At 48.5% G+C, this 25,192-nt stretch overlaps 1 protein-coding gene across 2 annotated transcripts; it reads right to left on the reverse strand.

Moving 5' to 3' along the window:
• Positions 1–1,812: 1,812 nt before the first annotated feature.
• Positions 1,813–24,231, reverse strand: LOC133506026 (transcription activator BRG1). Of its 2 annotated transcripts, none has more exons than XM_061829724.1 (34): positions 23,999–24,231; positions 22,826–23,066; positions 22,582–22,714; positions 21,895–22,407; positions 21,674–21,772; positions 20,850–21,108; positions 20,656–20,782; positions 20,390–20,563; positions 18,985–19,158; positions 18,728–18,904; positions 18,596–18,643; positions 18,363–18,493; positions 17,448–17,505; positions 17,262–17,371; positions 17,038–17,185; positions 16,771–16,934; positions 16,634–16,700; positions 15,372–15,482; positions 14,563–14,805; positions 13,647–13,760; positions 13,455–13,562; positions 13,244–13,330; positions 11,522–11,568; positions 11,275–11,441; positions 10,094–10,257; positions 8,643–8,903; positions 8,479–8,556; positions 6,908–7,126; positions 6,549–6,823; positions 5,541–5,649; positions 5,350–5,451; positions 5,142–5,274; positions 4,912–5,051; positions 1,813–3,408 (listed from the first exon to the last, which is right to left on the reverse strand). In XM_061829724.1, the coding sequence occupies exons 2-34, from the start codon at positions 23,039–23,041 to the stop codon at positions 3,373–3,375; spliced, it is 4,992 nt and encodes a 1,663-aa protein (XP_061685708.1). In that variant the 5' UTR covers positions 23,042–23,066; positions 23,999–24,231; the 3' UTR covers positions 1,813–3,372. The 2 variants fall into 2 exon arrangements, with proteins under 2 accessions (XP_061685708.1, XP_061685709.1); XM_061829725.1 differs by having other exon boundaries at positions 6,549–6,820; positions 23,999–24,228.
• Between the last annotated feature and the right edge of the window lie 961 nt (positions 24,232–25,192).

Genomic DNA, 25,192 nt, shown 5'->3' on the forward strand with positions numbered 1-25,192 from the left:
GAGGGGGGGCAGGAACACCTTCTGGTTTTTCTCACTCCAGGGAAGAATTCCTGGCATGGAGAAATACCTGCCGGATTACATATTTTGACGCTACCTCAACCAGCCCGCCTCATCTGAACTGTGCATTTGCGCGCATGTCCGAATCTCCCCCCGTTCCGCGAGAACCCAAGAACGGAACACGGATTATAAAAGCCAAAGCAGCCTGAACGAGGATCGTCGAAATAGTTTGGTTGACCGTGAAGTGCTGCCTCCACCGGCGAAAATGCAACCGAATCTTCAATGGTGGATTCATTCGTGCTTGATTTTTATTGTTCCAGTGATAATAAAGCTCGATTCTATTTTTCTACCTAACCACAAATATCTTTGGCATGTTGGGCTCTGGGTCCTTCGCACTCGGTACCTGCAAAGAATAAATTCTTATTATTATTCAATTCTTCTGTCACTGCGAACGTCACATTCCAGGTAATGAAATGCAGACGGCATCCGCTTCTATTAACAAGTATTAAAAATGAATAAATAATAAGTGGGCGGCACGGTGGCTCAGCTGGCAAAGTGAACTCACAGTTCTGAGGTGCCGGGTTCAATCCAGGTTTTCTCCAGGCACTCCGGTTTCCTCCCACATTCCAAAAACATACAACATTAATTGGACACATTAAAAATTGCCCGTAGGTGTGATTGCGAGTGCGGCTGTTTTGTCTCTATGTGCCCTGCGATTGGCCGGCGACCAGTTCAGGGTGTACCCCGCCTCCTGCCTGCTGACAGCTGGGATAGGCTCCAGGACTCCCCGTGAACCTTGTGAGGATAAGTGGCATAGAAAATGGATGGATGGATAAATAATAAGTATCCCTGAAGAAGTACTCTATAATAAAAACATAAATACGCAAAATCACAATTTATGAAGGTTATGGAATGATCTAATCCAGAGGTGTCAAGCTCGAGGGTCGAGGCCCAGATTTGGCCCGCCACATCGTTTAATGTGGCCATTTAAAACAAATGATGGCGTTTGCTAAAATACCCAAATTATTAAAAAAATGTCTTCACCTTTAACAATGTTGAGAACTGCAAGCCCCTTTGAAAATAAAATGAATAAAACTGTCGCGGTTATCATTAGCTTCTGATTTCAAAAGTAGGTATCCATAACGTATAACGAACCGGCGGCAAATACAGGGAGTCCTCGGTCTACGACTGAGATCTGTTCCGTCAGTAGCGACTTAATTCGAATTTCGACTAAAGTGGGATTCCACCATTAAAGTCAGAATTTATATCAAAATACTTATAAAAAAAAAGCAAATACATTGAAATAAACACGATAATGTACTGAGCATGACTGCTAAAAAATGGATGGAGAAGAAGAAGGGAAAGTTGCGAACCTGGTCCTCAGTCCTCAGTCCTCAGTCCTCTCCATCTCGACAAGTACCGAAGAACCTTGTTTTGTGATCATCTTGCCCGACATAGGACCGGAACCCTTCACATGCGCTAAAATACGGACTTTGTCTTTAACAATTGTCACCGCGGTCGACCGACTGAAGCCTCGGTGGTGTTGGCGTCGCCCCTTTCTCCAAACTTTTCTTTGGGGCGATCATGTCTCAAAAGGAGGGCGAAAAATGCGAAGATGCAAAAACGGACAAGCATTAGCCAGACAAAATGGCGGACGGGCGTGTTAGGTCGAGACCGTCTTAACCCGAGAACTCACTGTACTGTATACATTTACAGTACAGTGGAACCTCAACTGAATGGACTCCAGGTTTAACGGACTGGGAGTGGTGGGGGTCTCCAACTCCGCCGCGACATCCAAAACTCGGGACCAAGAACCACTTTTACGCTTCATTTATTGTTACAATGTTCTTCGCAGTGACAACGACACAACACAGCACAGACAGACGTGTTGACGCTTTGGTTGCGTGTTCTTCGACTAACTACTATAATACTAAAAGTACAACGAAGTACAGTTTCAAGAGAGAGTCACCCAAACATATCGTAACATTTACAGCACATCCAACACCGTCCGGCCGTGAGGCGTTCGCAAGCAGAGGGGAGCCGCCGTCCCTCTGGTCCTTCGTCTTGAAATTAAAAACGAGGAAAAAAAAAGTCCACTGGAGAGTTTTGACAACGTAAGTTCACCACGTACAGAAAAGATGAAGAAGCAATTCAAAATACGGTACAGAGTCGCCGCGCTCCGAGAAGTCCGAAGTGCTCAGGCTGTTCCGGTGCAAAAAAACCTCAAGCGCGACCTCCGTGAATCCTCGGTCGCGTCAGGATTTCTCCGAAGGATCGACAGCGCACGCGAAACGCACACCTCGGGGGTTCTTCGTGGTCGACTGTTTGACCCAAGCTCGCTCCTGTAGCCAAGGTGACGAAGGCGATTCGCTTCGCGGCGGCTTGAAAACATTTTCTGGATACATTCAGCATTGTTTACAAGATTTAGTGGCTCTGAGAACTCCACGGGCCAGCTAAGACCACTTTTTTTTTTTTTTTCATAAATCTAGTCACACCTCGACCCTGTCCAGTCGTAATCCGATCCAGGTATCCACTGGACGAGTTTCATATTGTTCCTTATTTAGCTCATCATATTTTTGGCAGCGTTTAATAACGATGTGTTAGCTACCTCCCAAAAGTGATTTCGATCCCAATCCGAGCTTAAAGAACAAGAATAGAAACAAAACTATTCCAAAAATCAAAACATTCACCGATATAAAAACACCGTTTCGAAACGCCGACGTTGTACGCTAATAAATCAAATTTGAAGTCCGCGGACTGCGAGAACTCGTTTCAGTCGAGTCTCACTATTTGGCGAGTCCGACGCCATCAGGGGCAAAGCAGAAGAGTTTGATTTATCACTGTTGTTTTTTTTTTTTTTTTTTCAAAAATAAAAATTAAAAGACTTTATAACAGTTCAGGGAAGGTTTTGCTCAGTTGTCACAAAGCAATTTGTGACCAGAGATTTTGCGCTTTTGTAGTAAAGCCAACATGTGATCGTCACATTGAAAAGCAGACTCAACTGGAAGGCTTCACGTGTTGTGACGTACGAGCCGCAAATACTCGGGCGGGGACTTTATGATGTTCGTCGCGATTAATAACGACGTTAAAAAGCCGCAGCCAGAGCGGCCGTCAGGGCTTCCGTTCTGTGGCCAAAAGAGAAAATTTGCTCAAGTTCAAATGGATTTGGGGATCTCGGAGGTTTCCCCCCCCCTCAACGGGACTTCGGCGGGAGCAGCAACAAAAACTCCTCGACTGGCGTCGAGATAAATGCAAAGAAAAAAAGACGCCCGTGATAAAGTCCTTGAAGCGTCGCAAAGCCTTCTTTTTGAGCGCTTTGGCGTGATTGGACGGATGGAGGTGTTAGCCGGCGGATTATCGCTTCGTGGCGACCATTCAGGACTCTTCATCAGTGGCGCTGAGGGAGCGCTCCTGCACAAGTCACACACGAACGCGCACACACAATTATCAATTACAATTATGATCACATAGAAGCTACCGTAATTTCCGGCCTATACTTTTTTGACACGCTTTAAACCCTGCGGCTTATGCGGTGATGCGGCTAATTTGTGCATTTTTTCCTAAGGGTTGCAAGGGGGCACTCGAGCGGAAAAGTTAAGAGTGAGACCGGTGGAATATACGTGGCGAGGAACTGACTTTTACCGGGATGGCTTTTTTTTTTTTTTTTAACCGGCACTGTTAGTGCTGCGCTAGCGTTAGCACTGTGCTGCTGTGTTACTGCTGTGCCTCAGTGATTTTTACCAATGATTTTTTTTTTTTTAACCGGGCGTGTTACTGCTGTGCTAGCGTGTTGCTGCTGTATTACTTCCGGGTCTCAGTGATTTTTACCTGTATGTTTTTTTTTTAACCAGTCCTGTTAGTGCCGCGTTAGCGTTAGCACAAGCGTTTTTCTGCTTTGTTACTGCCGCGTCTCAGTGATTTAGTTAGGTATGTTTTTTTTTGTTTGTTTGTTTTTTTAAACGGCTCTGTTCGTGCTGTGCTACCATTGTGCTACACTTGGTCAAGCGATGTCCTCACAATTCTGAGGTGTTCAATCCCAGACCTGCCTGTGCGGAGTTGTCATGTTCTCCCCGTGCCTGCGTAGGTTTTCTCTGGGCACTCCGGTTTCCTCCCACAAATGCCACGCTAGCGTTAGCACTAGCGTGTTTCTGCTTTGTTACTGCTGCGTCTCAGTGATTTAGTTATGTATGTTTTTTCTTTTTTTTTTTTTTTTTTTTTAACGGCTCTGTTCGTGCTATGCTACCGTCTTGCTCCTGTGTTGCTGCCGTGGCTGTTTTTTTTTTTACCGGTATGTTTTTGTTTTGTTTTTTTATAACCAGCCCTGTTCGTGCTACCGTGTTGTTGCTATGTTAAGCTAAGCTAGGGTATTAAAACTTTGAAAACTCTTTCTGTGTACCGTCTTTCTTTGTAAATATCTTGTGTTTCAATGTGGGCAATTGCGCCTTTTACACAGGTGCGGCTTATCTATGTACCAAAAGTATTTCCTTTCCAAATGTACTGCGTGAGCCTTATAATCCGGTGCGCTCTGTAGGCCGGAAATTACGGTATTTGTTCGTCCACATGCCAATGGAGTTTCCCGGTCGTGTTTTTTTTTTTTTTTCCTTAAATACATTTCTGTTCAGTTCTCTTAGTTTTAGGTGTAGTTTGACATGAAGCTTCAGCTGAGAGTGGTAATAAACTGTTTATTAACTTGCTAAATAATCAAGTTGATCTCTTTGAAAATGTAATATCATTGCAGTGTGTTCAGTTAAATTCTGGTTGAATTTTCAAATCACTGCATTTTGTTTTTATCTATGTTTACCACGACAACGTCCCAACTTCACTGGAACACAAAACACAAAAACTCAACATGAGTCGTTGTGTTTGTGTATCTAATGAAGTATCCGGTGAGTATATCCAAAAATACATAATTACCTCTTCTTGTTCCTCGTCAGAGTCGTCGTCACTGACCACGGGTTTGGCCCTGGTGCGTCCCGATCGTCTGCTGCGTCCCTTCCCGCGATCGCCGCCTCGTTCCTTCTTGCCCAGTCGAATCTTGACCTTGACGGAACGGGCTGAAGAGACGCGGGCGGAAAAACAAGCTCCGAACGAGGCGAACAGAACTTTGGCGAAGCTCGGAAGAAGGAAAAGCGAAAGGGCCGTACTTTCCGACTCGGATCCGTCATCCTGCTCCTCGTCGTCTTCCTCGCTGTCTTCGCCTTCGCTCTCCTCCTCTTTCTCGATCTTCTGCCTCAGACTGGTGAAGACCGACTGCAGCACGATGGAGTCCTCGTAGATCTGCCCGGGTCATCGCCGTCGTCATCGTCAACATCGTCACGGTGGCGTTTGCGATGGTTGCGCAACGGCCCTTACCAGGGATCCCTCCAGGTTGAAGGTTTGCGCGTTCTGGAACAGCAGCATGACGTCTCTCTCCAGGTCGCCAAGGCTGCGGTAGCGGTGACCTCGAATCCTCTCCTGGTTGTCGGTGAAACGCGGTGCACGTATTTTTTTTCATTTGTGAATTTGAAAAAAAAAAAAAAAAAAAAGAAGAAAAGTCCCGTTACCTTGATCTTCCTGAAGTCCACGGGCTTGCGGATCAGCTCGTAGTACTCGGGCAGCTCTTTGCGGGACGGCAGCTGGATGAACACCTCGCTGAGCTGGCGTCCGCTCGTGCTGCAGGAAGTGACATCACCGATCAGAATCTTATTCGAGGACGCAAACGTCGTCGAATTCACTTTCCCTCTCTAAACTAATTTTAAGTTTAGAAATTGTTTATTCCCCCCCATCAAAACATTTTTTAGACACCTCACACGAGGGGCAAAATATTGAAAACAAACAAACAAAAAAAAAAAAACATCACTGCAAACTAAATCAACAGAAATAACCATCCATCCATTTTCTTCACTGCTTATCCTCACGAGGGTCGCCTATCCCAGGTGTCAACAGGCAGGAGGCCGGTGGGGTACACCCTGAATTGGTCGCCAGCCAATCGCAGTGCACATTGAGACACTCACAATCACACCTATGGGCAATTTTAGAGTATCCAATTAATGTTGCATGTTTTTAGAACGTGGGAGGAAACCGGAGTGCCTGGAGGAAAGTCACACAGGTACGGGAGAACATGCAAACTCCACCCAGGCGGGTCTGGGATCGAACCCGGGACCTCACAACTGTGAGGCCTTCATTTTACCAGCTGATACATCGTGGCACCTCTTTAAAATATACTAATTAAAAAAATACCTGTAAATACATTGCTTATAATGGATATCATGGATTAAAATGGGTATTTCCAAGTAATTAGAACAACATTATTAATGTATCCATTTATGACTGACATTGCTTTGTTTTCCGATCAGGGGCTTATTTCAAAAAAGAAAACTGAACCTTGCTGACCGCTTCCAAAGAAACTCGAGAATGCAAAAGTGACACGACCGAATTTTTGCACCCGGCATCGAATTTTGGCACAAGTCCGAACTGTAACTGTGTCCGTCTTGGATGCGGATTACGCGTCGCCTCTGATGAGGATGCGCAGATGTCGCATTCGCAACAAGGCCCCTCCCCTTTTTCCTCACCCGTCTTTGTATCTGATGACGGCGTCGATGATCTTCTTCATCTTCTTGGTGAGCGCAGGAGGATTGGCGGAGATCTTCTCCACCGGCGGTCTCCCCCTTTTCCGCTGCCTCTTTGCGTCTTCATCCTTGTCCCCTCGTCCTCTTCCTCCCGAGGAGCAGGAGGGCACGGGCAGGTCCGGGTCCCGATCCCGATCCCGCTTCCTCTTGCGGGTGGTGGTCTTCTTGTGCCGCACCTCCTCCTCCACCTCCTCCAGGGTGCCCTCCTCGATGGCCTGCTCGGGGAGGGAAAACCGAGTCCGTCGACCCTCCGCCTCGCGGTTTCCCCGTCTTTCCGCCCGGCCCCCTTTTCCTCCAATTACCTTGAGCCACTGCTTCTCGGTCAGCGAGTCGCTGTAGTCCACCTCCTTGCGCTGGCGGGAGCCTCGTCCGAACATTTTCTCCTCCTCCTCCTCGCAGGTGAGCCGCTCCACCTCGGCGTCGTCCTTCATGATCCAGGTGGGCAGCTCGTCCTCCTCCATCAGACGAGGTTTACGCCGCGGGTTGCGGGCGTCCTCGCGCCGCCGGTCCAAGTCCATGCGCTGCCACGGAGCAAAACCGCAAAACCCGGTCAGCATGGATTACAGGAGCGAACGCAGTAACGGGCAAACTTTTGATTGTTCAGTACGAACGGCTCATTTATTTTCGGTAATATTAGTGCCGCACCGGTGAGTTCTAGAGGAGTTTTAGATATCATGGACTTTAATTGATGACTAGGCAGGATACAATCCACTGCGACATGATTGGCTGCTGCAAAAAAATCAAGGACCCCTAGGATCAATGGTCTCAAAGCGGTGCCCCGCAAGCCGAGATGATTATTTTGTAGCCCCCACCGTAATATCAAAGTTTAATGTTAGTCCTACCCCCCCCCCCCCCCCAGCTTTACATGAACGGCACTTTTACAGTGTTGTGTGCTGAGCTGACAAATCTACCAATCACGGTGGGGTCTATGTTTCCCGGGGGGCGCGACGTCAACCGGGTAAGCAGAAAAACATTTTTCGTTGAGTGGAAGTTTTATTAGAATGCACACAACTTGTTTACACCACCATCTTTCTTTATCTTCTTTTGTGTTTCAAAAAAAAAATAAAGAATTTTGAGACTATCCATCCATCCATTTTCCTAGCTGCTTATCCTCACAAGGGAGTGCTGGAGCCAATCCCAGCATTCAACAGGCAGGAGGCGAGGTAGACCCTGAACTGGTCGCCAGGCACACACAGAGACAAACAGCCGTGCTCACAATCACACCTAGGGGCAATTTAGAGGGTCCAATAAATGCTGCATGTTTCTGGGACGTGGGAGGAAACCGGAGTGCCCACCCGGTGCAAAACCAAGACCTCAAGCGGGATTCCGAAGACCGCCTTAATGAGCAGTTGATGTCTTTTTGTCTCGCGCTGCCCTCAGGTGGCTTCATCGAGACGAGCAGGAGGCAATTGCCGAAATCATTCTTTTGAATTATGAGATCCCTCTTGCGTGTTTTGATCTCAGCAGGACAAGAAAGGCTGTCAAACGTACTTTGCTACTCGGAATATTTTGACAAAAATCTGTCGCAGATATGATATCATGACGGTTTTAAATCGTGATTTGTTTTGTTGACATAACCTCTCCTTTAATCGTCTGTCTAAATGTCTCCTAGCGCAGCGATTCGGGTTTTGTACACTGCGTGTGCATTTGTTGCGGAATATTACATGGAACAAATGTATTTTTTGTGGACGACGGGGGGGGTTGAAAAAAACAAAACAAAACAAAAAGGAAATCATTTCTGCGACCCAAAATAATGCGAAAAACAAACCCCAACAAATCTATTAGCGCGGCAATTGAGCATTATCTCGTCTCAGCATTTGTTCGCCCGGAGGCGACGCAGCTGGTGTTTGTCCGAAGCGGATCAGGAACTGACCATGAACTGATCGAACTCCTCCTCGCTCCTGGCGATCATCTGGTTGACCGTCTCGTCGTCGGGGACCTCGTCCTCCTCCTGAACACACGGCCGATTCCCGAACGTCAAAGCCACGGCGCCGTTTTGCCCGAGAGCTCCGAGCGTCCGGCGGTGCACGGACGTACATTCATCCGAAGACAGACGTCTTGCCCCCAGACCTCGTCCTGCTCCTCGTGCTCCAGGATGGCCTGCAGGAAGGCCCTGCGCTCGTGGCTGGACGACTTCTGGTCGAACATGCCCGCCTGGATCACCTTTTGGTCCACGTTCAGCTTGTACTTGGCGGCGGCCAAGATCTTCTCCTCCACGCTGTTGACCGTGCACAGGCGCAGCACGCGCACCTCGTTTTGTTGGCCGATGCGGTGAGCTCGGTCCTGCGCCTGCAGGTCCTGGAACCGCACAAGACTAAGAGCTGAAATGTTGTTGGCTTCATACAAACCTGGTGAGGGGAATCGGGACTACCCGCCGGTAACTGCATTCAAATGTTTTGTTTAGCAACATTTTTTTTTTAAATAAGTGGGATAAACCGCCATTGAGTATTTTTGGACTTTGGTATTCTTTTTGAGGACAAAAAGAGTGAATAGAAAGGAAACAAAAGTAGAGAAAATCTGCGGGTGGCAAAACACGGAGGGTCCGGTGTTTTTAAAAATTTGCAAAAAAAAAAAAACCCACCATTCAAAACATTAAAACTATATGAAAGCATTTACTTCTTCCATCCAACCATGATCTACCGCTGTTCCGGGTCAGGTCGCTCAGCAGGGATACCCGGACTTCCCTTTTCCCCCAACCACTTCTTCCAGTTCTTCCCGAGAGATCCCGAGGCGTTCCCGAGCCAGCCGAGAGACACGGTCTCTCCAGCGTGTACTGGGTCGAGCCAAGGGTCTTTTTTCCGGGGGGACGTGCCCGGGGAACACCTCACCGAGGAGGTGTCCGGGACGCATCCGGATCAGATGCCCCAGCCACGTCATCTGGCTCCTCTCGGTGCGGAGGAGCAGCGGCTCGACACTGAGCCCCTGCCTGATGACCGAGAAACCGGACACCCTGCGGGGGAAACTCATTTCGGCTGCTTGTACCCAGGATCTTGTTCTTTGGGTCACGACCCACAGCTGGTCCCCATAGGTGAGGGGAGGAACGTAGATCGACTGCGAAACTGAGAACTTCGCCTTTGGACTTAGCTCTTCTGCCAGATGACCACAACGAACCGGTACAAAGTCCACATCGCTGCAGACGCTGCACCGATCCATCTGTCGATTCTTCTCTCACTCGTGAACAAGACCCCGAGATACTTGAAGTCCTCCACTTGGGGCAGGATCTCATGTGCCCAACCCGGAGAGGGCACGCCACCCTTTTCCGACTGAGGACCACAGTCTCTGACTTAGATCTTGTCAAGGTGAAAGTATTACCACTCGATAAGTTCATTTTACACTTTTACGATTAGGGAAGCTGCCCGACAAGAAGCTGCCATGTAAAGTCTTCATCTTGAGAGGTTTACGGTTTTTACGCTTTTAGAATAGCAACGCTTAACGTAACGTGACACTTAACGCCAAAAAAAGAGGAGAGGAGAGAATAGAGTGGAAACCTGGTGCGGGTTCCAGTCGGAGTCAAAGATGATGACGGTGTCGGCGGACTGCAGGTTGAGGCCGAGGCCTCCCGCTCGCGTGCTCAGGAGGAAGATGAAATATTCCGACTCGGCATCGTTGAAGGTCTTCAGTAGCATTCCTCGGTCTTCGGCCTTCGTGGTGCCTGCCGGGACGACGCATTAACGAGCACATCCCCGACATCCCATTGACGACAAAATCCGTCACCCTCCTTTATCGTCTCTTCTAAAAGATCGGTGGACCGGACGGGACGCCTTTCGTCGCGTTTCTTGTGTGGAGCGCTTCCGCTTTGGTGCGTGCTCGAGTTGTACGCAAAATTAAAAAAAAAAAAAAAAAAATGGAAAACCACCATCCGTTTTTAGGAATATCGAGGAATTTACAGAAATGAAGTGGTGGAAATGCAGATTTACATCACCATCGGAGTTTAAGACATGTTTTAAATACAAACAAAATTGAAAGCATATTCACTTGTCAAAAAAAATCATTATTGTGTGGTTTTATATGTTACACTATTTAAAAAGGACCCAAAATTTCGAAATGATTCCCATTAATTTACCTGGAATGTACTTTAAAAAATGAAAATCCCAAAAATGGACAGCAAAAGTCGCACGCCTTTGCAAACACTAAACAATGTAGTTTAATATTTAGCACCTACCAAAAAATAAAATAAAATAGAAAATCACCGATTTCGTGTACAAACTCGTTTTTGTTGCGGCGCACATTGTAGTTATGGTTTCCCTCAGAGGGCGGTTATGACTAAAACCATAATGTTTAATCGTCTCATCATATCTACACCAGTTTTGAATCAGAGATGAAGTATAATGGGTTTTTCAGACATTGTTCATAGTTGGTGACACAAAAATGCTTATAATATCCCAACGTTATCATTTATGTATGTAACAATTTGAAATTTTGGTACAGATTTTCACAAGAATCATAGAGGTTGATGCCTCCGGGGGCCGCATAAAATCATGCGGTGGGCCAGATTTGGCCCCCGGGCCTTGATTTTGACACTGGCGGTGTACACAATATGGTTTGAAGTTTACCGCATTCTCTTTGCCGTGCGTGCGACTTCGCAACCGTCGGTGAGCCCAGCGGGCAAAAGAAAGCAAAGCGAAGCGTACGATACAAGTAGCATCGGAGTATCAAATTTGGCTTTTACCATCCAGACGCAGATACTTGAAGCTGCGGTAGGCGAAGTAGTCCTCCATGATGGTCATCAGTGAGGTCATCTGGCAGAAGAGCAGCACTTTGTGGTTGGTCGCTCGCAGTTTGGGGAGGATCCGATCCAACACCTCGAATTTCCCCGACGCGCGATACAAGTCGGGGCTGACAAAAAAGAAAAGAAAAGAAGATGAGATCGGGAGAGCAGTACAATGAATGCACGCGATTTGCCACGTGAGACTTACCCTTGAACTATTCCGCCAGAGAAACCTAAATGCTCAGAGAAAGATTCCTGCAATAAAATAAAAAAAAAAATTGCCGCAGATTTTTTTTTTTTATTTGTATGAAAATCACAAAACACAAAACAGACAAAGTGGCTCCACGGCAATGTTCCCACTAAGCTGCGCGACTGCGCACTTGCGCACTTGTCGCACACTCTCAGCGCAGAGGAACACAGATCCAGGGCTGTGAACTAGAGCCTGACGTCTTTTTTTTTTTTTTTTTTTTTTAAACACGGCAGCGCACGACCTCTCACAAAGAGCTGCTGCTCGGTCACATCGGGCTACTTCCCAGTCTACCTGACACTGCCCCCCCTCCATTTTAAAGGGGTACACTCATGATTACAAACACCAGGGTATGTGAACAATAGAAGAAAAAGTGGTGAAACTGGATGAGATTTTCTCTTTTTTGAGTAAAAAAAAAAAAAAAAAAAAAAAGGTCTGGTCTGAAGCCAAAGTAGAAAGCGCAGGATGAGATGGTGGATAATGTTAACATTCCAAACTGGCACAGCCTGATCCAGGGATCCAGGATGAAAGCGCAGATGATACGGTGCCCAAAAAGCTAATTCTGCATTTTAAATATAGGCGGCATCATAACATTAACCCTCAAACTGTTTGGGAGCGTCATTCAACTTTCATCATGCGTCGCTAAAGATATTCTGCAAGCGATAATTCAGTTTCACACCAAGAAAAACAGACGGGGATATCATGATGTTTTAAAAAATAAATAAATGTAACAAAGTTGGAAGCGCCATTTCAAATTTATAGTTAATAGTTGGCGCAAAATTGTTCTTAAAAATGTTCTGACGGGAATGTAATCTGAACTTTTTGAATGAGCCATGTAACTTCAATGGGTGACACGGATTGACCGCAGTGCGTACGTCTGATGTGGCTCACAGTGGTCAAAGGGGGCGCTCACGGCTCAGACACTGAAAAAATTAGAGGTCCACGGAGTTTTTCACGTGGTCTCTCTCGAGCGTCGATGCTCACCTTTTGTCGGGTTACTGAACACTTTTTTTTTTTTTTTTTCCAACTTGTGCTAAGTTCATATTCATCCCTTTTTCTTGTGCCGACAGAACCTATTTTTCTCTGAGCCAGCTGAGTTTTTCGGGGAAGCACCGGGCAACCGAAGACTGCATTTGCCTCCGAGATCATAAACCAGAAAGCGCCAAGACCGAGAGATGACAGTACGCACGCTTCGAAACCGTGACGGCATTTCCTGACTCCCAACGCGCAGCTGCGAATCAACTTCGTTGGGTTAATAAAAAGACGAGCCAGTTCTGCTTTCCTGACCTTCTTTTTTTTTTTTTTAAATCCTACACCACGGGTGTCAAACTCAAGGCCCGGGGGGCCCAATCAGGACCACCACATCGTTTTATGTGGCCCGCAAAAGCAAATTACTTCACGCTTCCTGTTAAAATACCAAAACTGCAAATTGTCTTTGTTGACTTCAATTTTTTTTTTAACCAATCCAAAAATGTTTTTTCCTGGCTTCTGATTTCAAAATTCCTTATGCATTATTTTGTTGTGTATTCATTATAATATATGGAAATCCTCCATTTATACGGGCTTGGACTCAGAACAGCCTGTTGAGGCAAGTCGGGCAACAAAAATGAGTTTGACACCCCTTCAGTCTGCACTATCGCTCGATTGGAACATAACACGTAAACAAAGTCCCTTCAGCGGTACCTCGATCTGCTGGAACATGTAAGGATGGTTGCAGATCTTCCTCAGCTGCATGATGGTGTTCATCAACGTCTTGGTGCCTCCTTTGCCCTGTTTGAGCACATCAGAAAACTTTTCATTCATCACCAATGCACGATAAGTCGATGGTGTAGAGAGACCGGAAACAAGGCCCCTCGCTGTTCCGGGACCGTGAAACCGTGAGTACGCATCGGACCTTCTTGTCCTTCTCCGAGCCGTCGGTCAGCAGTACGCCCTTGGCCTGCATGTGCCTGTAGAGCACCCGCTGGAGCGACGACATGTCACACTTGATCACGTATTCCACCTGCAATGACACGCGAGGCGCATGAGCGGAGGGATGCGGGTACGCGATGTTCCTTTGTCGGATTTGAGAGAGGTTTTTTGGTGCCTTCTCTGGGAGCTGGGCCTCCACTTCCTTCTTCAGCCTGCGCAGCAAGAAGGGACGGAGGACTTTGTGAAGACGGCGGATGATCAAAATGGTCTCCTCTTCGTTGAGGTCCACCTGCGGGGTCGGTCGGACGGACGCGTTGGAGTGGAAGTCGGAAGTCGACACGCGAGCAGTAACCGCACGTCGTGTGGAAGTGCGTTCACAAAAAGCAGCGCCACAAGAAGAAGAACAATCATCTCTTTCATTTAGAGGTGCCTTCAAAGACACTCGAGGTCACCGTGCAAACATAATTCAGTCAAATTAAAGTCAAATAATATGCGATATGTTATTGCAAAGAGGCAATCGGTCGGCTACCGAGGTTAACTGTATCGTTGCTAGCAAGTCGTGTCGTATGTGGCAATGTTGTCGTCGTCTTGCTTTAAGCGGGAGAATTCTGAACACAAACCGCACAGCAACACACATAGACAGACAGTAAAACAATCCTCAGTCAGAAGCACATATTCTTTATCCTCTGCGAATGACGTCGAACATTACTGCCGCACAGACAATCTGACAGATGAGTCTCCGTGTACGGTCTACCTGGATGTCTGTCTTTTGCTGCCCCCAGGTGGCCAAGGTGCCAATGAGCACTGAAGTCATTAATGAGTTCATGTAATCAACTTAATATTACGACCTATTAATATTATTATTAATCACTATACTAATACTATTATTATTATTACTAATATAATAATCAATGTTAATGAGTCATAAATTTTAATGCTATTTAATGATTAAATGACTGTACTGTATAGTTTTATGAAGTATAACACAAAATCACAAACTCGTTTTTTTTTTTCTTATGGTTTTGTTGCTATTTTTTCACGGGGCGGCGGTTGAGCGTAAAAAAACGGGTCGCGCAGCACCGTTGACGGACCTTCTCGCCCGTCATCGCAAACGGGGCGTTGAACCACTGCTCGAAGGTGCTGCAGCTCTTGAAGATGGTGGGCAGGAGGAAGTTGAGCAGCGCCCACAGCTCGGGGAGCTTGTTCTGCAGCGGCGTGCCCGTCAGCAGCACCCGCCTCGGCGCCAGGTAGTGCGTGTTCAGAACCTGGGTCAGCTTGCAGTGGTGGTTCTTCATGCGGTGGCCCTCGTCCACGATCATGTACTTCCAGCGGATCTGCGGGACGTTCAGGAAATTCAAAATAAGTCGTGAGGGGGACGGACTTTTGAAAAATGAATAATAATGACGTTTGACCGGGCGGCACGATGGATCAAGGGCCTCGGTCTCGGGTTCAATCCCGGATCCACCTGTGTGGAGTTTGCATGTTCTCCCCGCGCTCGCGCGGGTTTTCTCCGGGTGGGCACTCCGGTTCCCTCCCACATCCCCAAAACACGCAACATTCATTGGACGCTATAAATTGATCCTGGGTGTGATTGTGAGTGCGACTGTTGTCTGTCTCCATGTGCCCTGCGATTGGCTGGCGACCAGTTCAGGGTGTACCCTGCCACCTGCCTGTTGACAGCAGGGATAGGCTCCAGCACTCCCCCAACCCTCGTGAGGATAAGTGGCTCAGAAAATGGATGGATGGATAAAAAGTGCGACTGGCTGAGCGACCAGTTCGGGGCGTGCCCTTCCCCCTGCCCGATGACAGCTCGGATAGGCTCCGGCACTCCCCGCGACCCTCGTGAGCGATGACGTGAACTCTGTTTGGAGCCAGAGAAGTGTTGGATACGAAGGCCCACCTTCGCTAGGACTTGCTTGTCCTTGATGATGTACTCGTAGGTGGTGAGGAGAACGTTGAACTTGCCGCTGCGCAATTGAGGGACAAAAGCTCTTCTGGCGGCGGGAGAACCCTGGAAAAAAAAACAAAAAACAAAAACCCCAAAAAAAACAAAGAAGGTTGCGTAAAGTAGTGGTGCAAACACAAACCCCGCAGCAACACACGTAGACACACAAACAATAAAACAATACTCAGAAGGCATCATTCAGTTCTTTATGATAATACAGGACAATGCATAAGGAAAATAAAAAATAAGTCAGGTTGCAACTTGCAGTAAAAATGACCAATTTTTGTGAATTACGTTGTTTGACTCCTCATAACTATTATTTAATTCAATGTGTTTTTTATCTCATTTGTGCACTATTACTGTACAAAATTAAAATAAATTATAATAAAATATAATTAAAAAAATACTATTAAACCCAACGCAACATTTTCAAACATTCACACTAAAATTGTGCAGTACTTTGTTTAATATTTTAAGGAAATAATAGTCATCTCATTTAAACTACCGTAATTTCCCGACTATAAGCCGCCACTTTTTTTCCACACGCTTTCGATCCTGCGGTTTATGCGGCTAATTCGTGCATTTTTTTTAACGGCCGCAAGGGGGAGCACTCGAGCGGAAAAGGTAAGAGTGAGACCGGTGGAATATATGTGCCGAGGAAGTGACTTTTACCGGACATGTTAGTCCTGCGCTAGCGTTAGCACTGTGCTAGCGTGTTGCTGCTGTGTTACTGGCGTGTCTCTGTGATATTTACCGGTGTGTTTTTTTTTGTTTTTTTTTTATGCCAGCGTTGCGCTAGCGTTAGCGCTGCATTAGCGTTAAACTCTTTCTGTGTACCGTCATTCTCTGTAAATATCTCGTATTTCAATGTGGGCACTTGCGGCTTTTACACAGCTGCGGCGCATGTATGTCAATCCATCCAGCCATCTATTTTCTTTGCCGCTTATCCTCACAAGGGTCGCGGGGAGTACTGTAGACTATTTTAGCTGTCAAAGGGCAGGAGGCGGGGCACACCCTGAACTGGTCGCTAGGCAATCGCAGGGCACATAGAAACAAACACCAGCCGCACTCACAATCACACCTAGGGGCAATTTGGAGTGTCCAATTAAGTTTCTGGTATGTGGAAAGCGGAGTTCCCGGAGGAAACCCACGCATAGAATTAAGGTACATTTCCTTTGCCTCATAAAGCGACGCACACTTAAAGCGGTGCAACGTACCTTATAGGACACTTTCACAACCGTGGGTGCCCACTTGTCAAACTCGTAGACCCAGTTCGAAAGAGTCCTGCGGGTCAGAAAGAGTCGGAAAAAACCCAAAAGAGAAGCTCATGCAGAAAGAACGTCCGTCGGCTCACGAGAGCGGCACGATGATGAGGTAAGGCCCGTTGAGCCGCTTGTGCTCCATGAGGTACGTGATGAGCGCGATGGTCTGGATGGTTTTGCCCAGACCCATTTCGTCCGCCAGGATCCCGTTCAGGTTGTTGTTGTACAGCGACACCAGCCACTCCAGGCCTTTGATCTGCCGCACAAACCAGGAAAAGTTTGTGTACTATACAAGCTTATTCTGTCATCCGGGCGCTACGGGAAAAGCGGATCCGAATGAGCCCGGTTGTCACATTCACCTGGTACTGTTTGAGTTGTCCGTTGATCAAGAAAGTGGACTGCTTCTCCACCTTCTCGGTGACGGCGTGAGCCACGGCGTAGTAGGACTGCAGCCCTCGCGCGAACGCCGCCCCGCTGTACTCGTCGTCCACGTCCTGTTTGGCGTTCCTGCGCCGAGGCCACGCCCGCTCACGACGGTTTGAACGAAAAAAGGTTTCCCGGGCGGGCGGGCGGGCGTACTCACTCGATGATGTGGCGCACGTCCACCTCTGACACGTCCTCGCTGTCGGGGTCGCTTATCTTCTTCTTCTCTTCCGTTGGCGCGCTTGAGGGCTGATGTTCCTCCTCCTCCTCCTACCAGAGCGGGTTCAGTTTTCAATTTTTCATTTTAGCCAAGCGGAACCGGTAAATAGACGAAAACGGCCACAACCTCTTCCTCATCCTCGTCCTCGCTGTCTTCGCTGTCGGAGCGTGGCGCCACCTCGTAACTTGAAAACAAGCAAAGCAAAAACGGAACGATAAATATCAAATAGTTTCAATAACTACAACTTGTAAATGCCAGAAATTCATCTTGGCAAAGTGTATTGGACCTCACGTCGTATTTAAAAAGAAACAATTGAGCGAGGCGCCACGGTGGACGAGCTGTAAAGCGTTGGCCTCACAGTTCTGAGGTCCCGGGTTCGATGCCGGCCCCGCCTGTGTGGAGCTTGCATGTTCTCCCCGTGCTTGCGTGGCTTTTCTCCGGGTGGGCACCCCAGTTTCCTCCCACATCCCAAAAACATGCAACATTAATTGGACGCTCTAAATTGCCCCAAGGTGTGATTGTGAGTGCGGCCGTTTAACAACTGGGATAGGCTCCGGCACTCCCACAACCCTCGTGAGGATAAGTGGCTCAGAAAATGGATGGATGGATAAAAAGTACACGGCGGCACGTTGGATCAGCAGGAAAGCGAAGGCGTCACAGTTCTGAGAACCCGGGTTCGATCCCGACCCCGCCTGTGTAGAGTTTGCATGTCCTCCCCGTGCCTGCGCGGCTTTCCTCCGGGTGGGCACCCCAATTTCCTCCCACATCCCCAAAACATGCAACATTAATTGGCCACTCTCAATTGCCCGTAGGTGTGATTGTGAGTGCGGCTGTTTTTCTCCATGTGGCCTGCGATCGGCTGGCGACCAGTTCAGGGTGTGCCCCGCCACCTGCCTGTTGACAGCACGACCCTCGTGAGGATAAGCGGCTAAGCAGCTGGACGTATAATTCTGCAACTTTAGAAGCTGATCGACGACGACGATTTCTTCCATCGGCCCACGAGCAGGTCTCGGAAAGGAAGGAAAATGAAGAGGCGGTCACCCGGGATTCATCTCCAGCCACGCGTCGAGCTGTCCGGCCTTGGGCGCGTCCACCCCGGTCAAGATGTTGCCGCTGTCCACGTGGATGACCTTGACGGGAAGGTCACTCATCTGACTGGTCTCATCCAGAGGCTGCGGAGGAAGCGCCGTCAGGATTTAACGTCCCGAACCGAAGGCCCGGAAGGTTCTCCGAGAAGAGTGTCCGAGGGTCCGCCGTGCTTTGTGACCTCTCACCTCTCCGTCGGGCCCCAAAGCCGGAGTCTGTCCCTCCGGACTCTCCACCTGGAAGAGAAGAACCCCAGCGTTGGTTTGCAGTTCTGAGAAGTTCTGGCAATATTGCATTGTGCCCCCCGTCCTCCATACCTTCTTCTTCTTCTTCTTCTTTTTCTTCTTCTTCTTCTCCTTGAGGGCCTGCGCAGCCTTGTGCGCGCGAACCAGCTCGGTGAGGTTGGCCACGTACTCGTCGGTCTGCTGCAGGAGGTAGGCCAGACGCTTGTCCTTCTTCTGGTCGATGAGTTTTCGGTAGCCCTCCTCGTCTTCCGCCTGGCCGGAGGGTCACGCGGCGGGGCGGGGTTAACCGAGGCGAAGGCGACGAGACGTCGGGCGGCGCGGCGGCGGCTTACCATGAGCCTCCTCATTCGCTCTTTCTCGATGCGCTCGTTCTCCTTCTTCTGCTCCCGCTCGGTGTTGGCGTGGTAGGTGGCCACGGCCTTGGTCAGCTTTTGGATTTTGCCCGTGACGGAGCGATGGTACTCCTTGAAGTCTTTGGCGTGTTGAAGGATGCTGTTGAGATACTCCTGCGGTGACGCGACCAGACAAGACGACGAACATCAGCTCGGCGGACACTTCGTCTCATATTTTCTTTTTTTTTTTGTGCCTATAAACATTCTAAAATAGCTATTGTCATGAAAAATACACGTGATATTATTCACTTCAATGTCCATACGAAAAAATAAATATGAGCAGAGAGCGCGTCACCCAAGTCTCATTTGACATCGCGGTGGCAGCCATATTGCCCGCAACGTCTGTTCGTGATGTCACGCCGCGACATTCGCCATTGAAAACTTGCTGCGCCACCTCCAATGGGACACGCAAGCTCACAATCGAGTGAAGTGACCAGGCAATATTACCCTATCGTTTCGAGCCATATTTAGATGATATGCGGATCACTTCTAACTAACAGAGTCTGAGACGGCACGTATGAGCGACCGCCGAAGCCGTGCTCGATGCCGATGGCTACATCGACACATTTAGCACCCCTGACTTACGTACGCGGATCTTTTGTTACATTCTGAGAGGATTACGTCGAGCCAAACTATTATTTTTTTTTTTTTAATCGCTCTATTTGCACCTACCTGTCATTTGGAACCCACGAAGGTCTCGTCCTTTGCACCTCTGCAATCCATTTTTTAGGACGAAACGAGTCTTTTTGAAAAGTACGAAGAGTGAATCCATCCTCCCGAGCGTTCGAACAATATCCAGCAATGCAACGAGGCGACATTTTGGCTAACACGAAGGAACAACGAGCTACCTTCCCGGAGGTAAAATTAATGGAAACAAACGAGACCGCTTGAGTGGGCGTCTTCTCGAAAACAAATCCCTCGAGAAGATTTTGATGGCGAGAGTGGCAAAAAGCCATATTCGTCAAAATCATTTTGTGTGGTGAAAAAATGAACGGGTCCATTCCGGCTGCCTTTATTTTATTAATAACATACTAAAATCATGCATTTCATGACAGTAGGGCTTTAATATTGTCTATTGGTCGACTGTGCCACTTTGTACTGAGAGCAACTTTGATTCATTTTTGTTCATTTTTTTTTAGATAATTGCTTTTTTTTTTCCCCCCTCTCACCACAAACTACCACCCCAATCATAAACACGCCACATTATTAAATGTCAATCAAAAATGAACCTTTATAAAGGCGGAATTTCTTCTCATCACATGACTCTGGGAGTCACGTTTGATGCTCTGAAATCGCGTAGCTCACGTTTTCTCTTGTTTTGGCGCGACGTCGACGTGAGGCCTACCTGATGCTTCTGCCTGCGCTTGCGCTCTTGTTCGATCTTCTGCTGCTTCTCCAGTTTCTCTGTGATCCGAGCCTCTCGCAGGCTTTGGCGTTTGCTGCGCTTGTAGGCCTTGGCATCCAGCGCCGTTTCCAGAGCCGTGTCGCGACGCATGCACACCACCACCTCCTGTCGCAGCTGACCATTCATAACAAAAAAAAAAAAAAAAAAATACATCTTATCTTTCTGCTAGCGCGAGGGGTTTGGGCTCCGCATGCGTCTGCGCTCACCTGTCTCTGGAAGTTAAGCAGCCGTAGCGCTTTGAGTTCTATGGTGGCTTTGGTTCGTAAATCTCCAGCCAGAGAGCCCGGCAGGTTCTCCAGCTCGGCGATACGATGCGTGATGCGGGCCTGCAACCTGCGGCGCACAATCACGTTATCGCGACTTTAGGGCGTTGTTGCGTTCCGTATCGTCTTCCTGGTACCTGTACTCCCGCTCCTGCAGGATCTCCACGGGGTCCAGGCCGCAGGGCTTCTGGATGGGGGTGATGCGGCTCTGCTTGCTGTGGTAAGGCATCATGGGAGGGGGCTGCGCCGGCTGCCCGGTGGACTGCGTCTGCGGAGGCATGACGGGCGACGCCGCCGGGGGCACCGAGGGGGGAGCGGGAGAGGGTCGCCCCGTCGGCTGAGGCGGGATCAGCTTTTGGGGCGCGTTGGACGGGGCCGCCGCATTTATCATCGGGCCTGGAAAGACGCGAGAGAGCCCCCCCCCCCCACCACCAGACTATTCCAGTAGAGTTTGTGGTGGATATGACAGACTTAATGACTGATGCTCACCAATCACTGAGGCTAGCGGTTTCCCAGAGTTCCTAGCCACTCAGCATTTTCACTAACCACAATCTTGTCCCTGGATTATTCTTTTTGATACGATTACAGAAGACATCCGTTCATGACAAAACGTCAGCACTTTAACTTTTGATAACTTTTAGGGCTTGTTTGGGGTTGGTCACCCCTGATGTGGATGGTGATGGGCATTGTGCTCCAGCCATCCGTGCTTCAGCGATTCGGTTCAGTCATTATAAAACACTGGACTACAACGACTTTCTCGACTTTGTGGCTTATTTTGGGTCGGTAACGGACACTGCACGGATGCATGATTCGGAACACGTGCATAATACACCAAGGCAGCTTTCTTAATAATTATCTTGAGTATTTTGATGTATTCAAAGTTGGCAGACCTTGGACTGCACTCATCCAAGCCAGAGTCAAATCCAGAAAAACAAAATGTAACGAAATAGAAGCCACAAACCATCTGGCCAGGACTTGGGAGGCCCGTTGTGGTTCTGTCCTTGCATCCCCACTGCTGTACCCGATGGACTCGGTGGTGGCATATTGGGACCCAACATTCCTAGACGGGAAAATTACATTTCTGTCTTAAATATTTTTCTTTACAGTGACAAAAATCAGCTGAAGCCAACGGTGATTGTGGGATCCTGAGAAAGGTTGATGAAGTCAACACCAAGTCCTCACCGTGAGCCCGACTGTAGCCTGCACTCATCGGTCCTGGCGGTCCAGCTCCTGGAGTCAAGCTGCTCATGGGCTGTTGCATGCCAGGCATCGGCCTTTTCCCTTGGACGGCCATCTGGAGGTGGTCCGGCAGGGGCTGACCCCGGGCCAGCATCTTATAGGCCATGATCTGAGCTCTGAGTTGGTGCAGTTGGCTCTGGTTGAAAGGAGTGGGACCCCCGGGACCACCGGGTCCGGAAAGGCCAGCGGATTCCAGGCCCGACACCAAGGTGGGGACGGTGGAGCTGAGGCTGGGTCCAGGGCTGGGTCCCGGCCCTGTAATCCCGAGCGGTCCCGGGCGGTTGCCGGGGCCCAAAGAGTGCTGTTCTCCACCGGGGTTTTCTAACGGCGCGGAGGCGGAGCCGGGCCCAAGTGAAGAGGACGATGAGGAGGAAGATGCGAGTAGAGGCCCAGAGGGGGGGCCGTTGGAAGGGACTGGACTAGAATGGTCAGAACCACCTAATGGGGAGTGGTAACCTGGAAGACATCAGGGAGTCAGCTCACGAAAACAACCTTTTGAGGGGAGGGGGGGGATTGTACGCAAGAAAAATGACCTGGAATGAATATAAACGGTACAAATATTATAGTTTGGTGTCGACCAAGAGCGAAATGAAACAACCAAGTCCGTTTTTTGTCATCCGGGGGCAGTACCTTGGGAGTGTTGGTCCAGAGGACTGGGCGGGGGGCCCATCCCAGCGTGCCCACCAGGCCGCACCGGCAGGCCTTTCATTTGGCCGAAGCGACCCTCCTCGCTCATGCTCTTGTCGTGCAAGCCCTCGAGAGGCTGAAAAGACAATTCGGGGAGGGGGGGTCAATGTTCGCGAGAACCCCTTAAAAACTTGCTAAGTACTCTTGTTGTTGTGAAAAACTACTCATTGAAGTATAATTTCCTTACTTTGTGGAGGGGGTGCATGCCGTCCTGGCCGTAGCCGGACGGGCCCGGCTGGGAGAGTCCGGAGGAAGGAGGACCGGGACTGGGTCCCATCATGCTGTGGGCAGAGCCCGGGGAAGGACCGGGGCTGGGGCCCAGCAAGGCCCCGGGGGAGGGACCCGGACCGGGAGACGGACCCGGGCGGGGGTTGCCCCCCATGGGGGGATCTGGGGTGGACATGGCCGTCGTCTCCCGCAGAAGGGACCTGGGACGAAAGTGACACCAGAAAACCAAATCGTGAAATCCCAATGCGCCAAAGCGCACCTTTTACATTTGAAATGACAGCAAAAGTATATACACTGAAATAATGATGATCTTGTCTTCATGTACTCACATTAATATTTATTCAGTGTGAAATTTGGTCCTGTTGAAGATTTTTAACAGCCTTTTTTTAAAAAAAAAAAAACTGCAGCCATGGTTACGAATCACAAATGAATTGTCGCTTATGCCAAATCGTGGAAAATTATTATGCCACTGTACACAACTGGCAAAGATAGATAAACAAATGTTATTTGACATAAAGATATCATTCTCATATTAATTCAAGGAAAATTTTAAATATTTAATTTTTGACAGTTTCTCATTGTGTAGTAGATTGTGATATTATATTATTATATTACATTATATATTATAAAATATAATAAAAATATAAAATATATTATTTAGATTATGAAAAATATTTGTAGAAGAAATAAATATATATACACACACACTCATCGTTAAACAGTTAAATGTTAATCTTTTTTTTTTTTTTCATACATTCATGAGGAAGGCTAAAAACTAAGATGGCCCGTGCGAAGGAAAACGACATGCAGCAGTGAGAGGTGTACCGGTCCACCGGGTCCTAACGGCCATCCCTGAGCATGCAGTACCGAACCGTCCCCGCGGTACGCGTTCGTAGTTGCGGTCGCACAAAGTCCGCGCGCGCTGTGGATCATGTCCACAGAGGCCGCGTCTGATATTCCACAAAAAAGAGGGAGGGAAGGTGGGGGGGGGGGGGTCAATGATGGCGGACTGTGCACGTACACACTCATCTACCTGCCACCCGTGATGGACTTGTGCTGGGGATGGGGGTGGGGGGGGGCACACAGGACATTTGACGCACGCACTTGACACGCAGCAAATGAATCCACTCACCGTGTTCGCGGTCGAGCGACGATGATTTTAATTCCACCGACGCTGCTCGAGAGGGGGGGGGGGCCTTCTCCCCCACCCTCCGCCCCACAACACCCCCGCCGCAAAACGACTCCGCTTGCAGCGCCTCCTCCTCCTCCCGCTCCGGCTCCTGCTCGGTCGCCTCTGCAGCTCCTATGACCGAATGTCTAGTCACGGCTGCAGGGAGGTGCGCATGCGCGGACCGTCGCAGCGAAGGCACAATGGAGAACGGACAGGTGCGAGTCTGTATCATCATACGACGTCACGACTCGACATACGACCCGACTTTATGCCGTATTTTTGTCTTTCATTACGGGCAAAAGTATGTTTAATATCAGCATTTAGTGGAATTATATACTACAGCGGTAATGATCGACTGAGATAACGTCGCCCCCATAGAAAGGGAACTTTGTCCGAAATAAAAAATAAACAAAACAGCAGAGACGTTCACATTATAGGAAAAAAAAACATTACCTGTAATGTTTCTTCTCTTTGAGTTGTGCATATCCTGTGGAAAATTGTCATAATGCAACTTAAGTCACCACATTTTTTTTTTTAAAATTAACAGATGTTTTTTAATACAGACCAATAAGAGATAATACCAGTCTACTCTATACCAACACAGGTGGTATCTGTGTTCTCTATTCAAAGAGCTGTTCATAAGCATTTTATTAAAATTATGTATATAAAGACATATATACTCTATGTGCCCTGCAATTGGCTGGCGACCAGTTCAGGGTGTACCCCGCCTCCTGCCCGTTGACAGCTGGGATAGGTTCCAGCACTCCCCGTGACCCTTATGAGGATAAGCGGTGAAGAAAATAGATGAATTGATAGACATATACGTACAGGCAGCACGGTGGAGCAGCTGGTAAAGTGTTGGCCTCACAGTTCTGAGGTCCAGGGTTCAATGGCTGACCCACCTGTGTGGAGTTTACATGTTCTCCCCGTGCCTGCGTGGGTTTCCTCCCACATCCCCAAAAATATGCAACATTAATCAGACACTCTAAATTGCCCCTAGGTGTGATTGTGAGTGCGGCCGTTTTGTCTTCTTGTGCCCTGCGCAGTTCAGGGTGTACCCTGCCTCCTGCATGTTGACAGCTGGGATGGGCTCCAGCACTCCCTGTGACCCTTGTGAGGATAAGCGGCTAAGAAAATGGATAGATATGTCTCTCC

This window comes from Syngnathoides biaculeatus, chromosome 9 (genome assembly GCF_019802595.1).
Source record: "Syngnathoides biaculeatus isolate LvHL_M chromosome 9, ASM1980259v1, whole genome shotgun sequence".
NCBI classification, from domain to species: domain Eukaryota; kingdom Metazoa; phylum Chordata; class Actinopteri; order Syngnathiformes; family Syngnathidae; genus Syngnathoides; species Syngnathoides biaculeatus.

Bases quoted from the DNA above. Each gene is read 5' to 3' on its own strand.
- LOC133506026 (XM_061829724.1), bottom strand. From the start codon at position 23,041: ATGTCCACCCCAGATCCCCCCATGGGGGGCAACCCCCGCCCGGGTCCG. The intron at 17,506-18,362 runs GTGACCGCCTCT...CTTGTTTTCAAG, and splicing joins TGGCTGGAGATGAATCCCGG to TTACGAGGTGGCGCCACGCT. The intron at 5,452-5,540 runs GTAACGGGACTT...ACCGACAACCAG, and splicing joins TGGACTTCAGGAAGATCAAG to GAGAGGATTCGAGGTCACCG.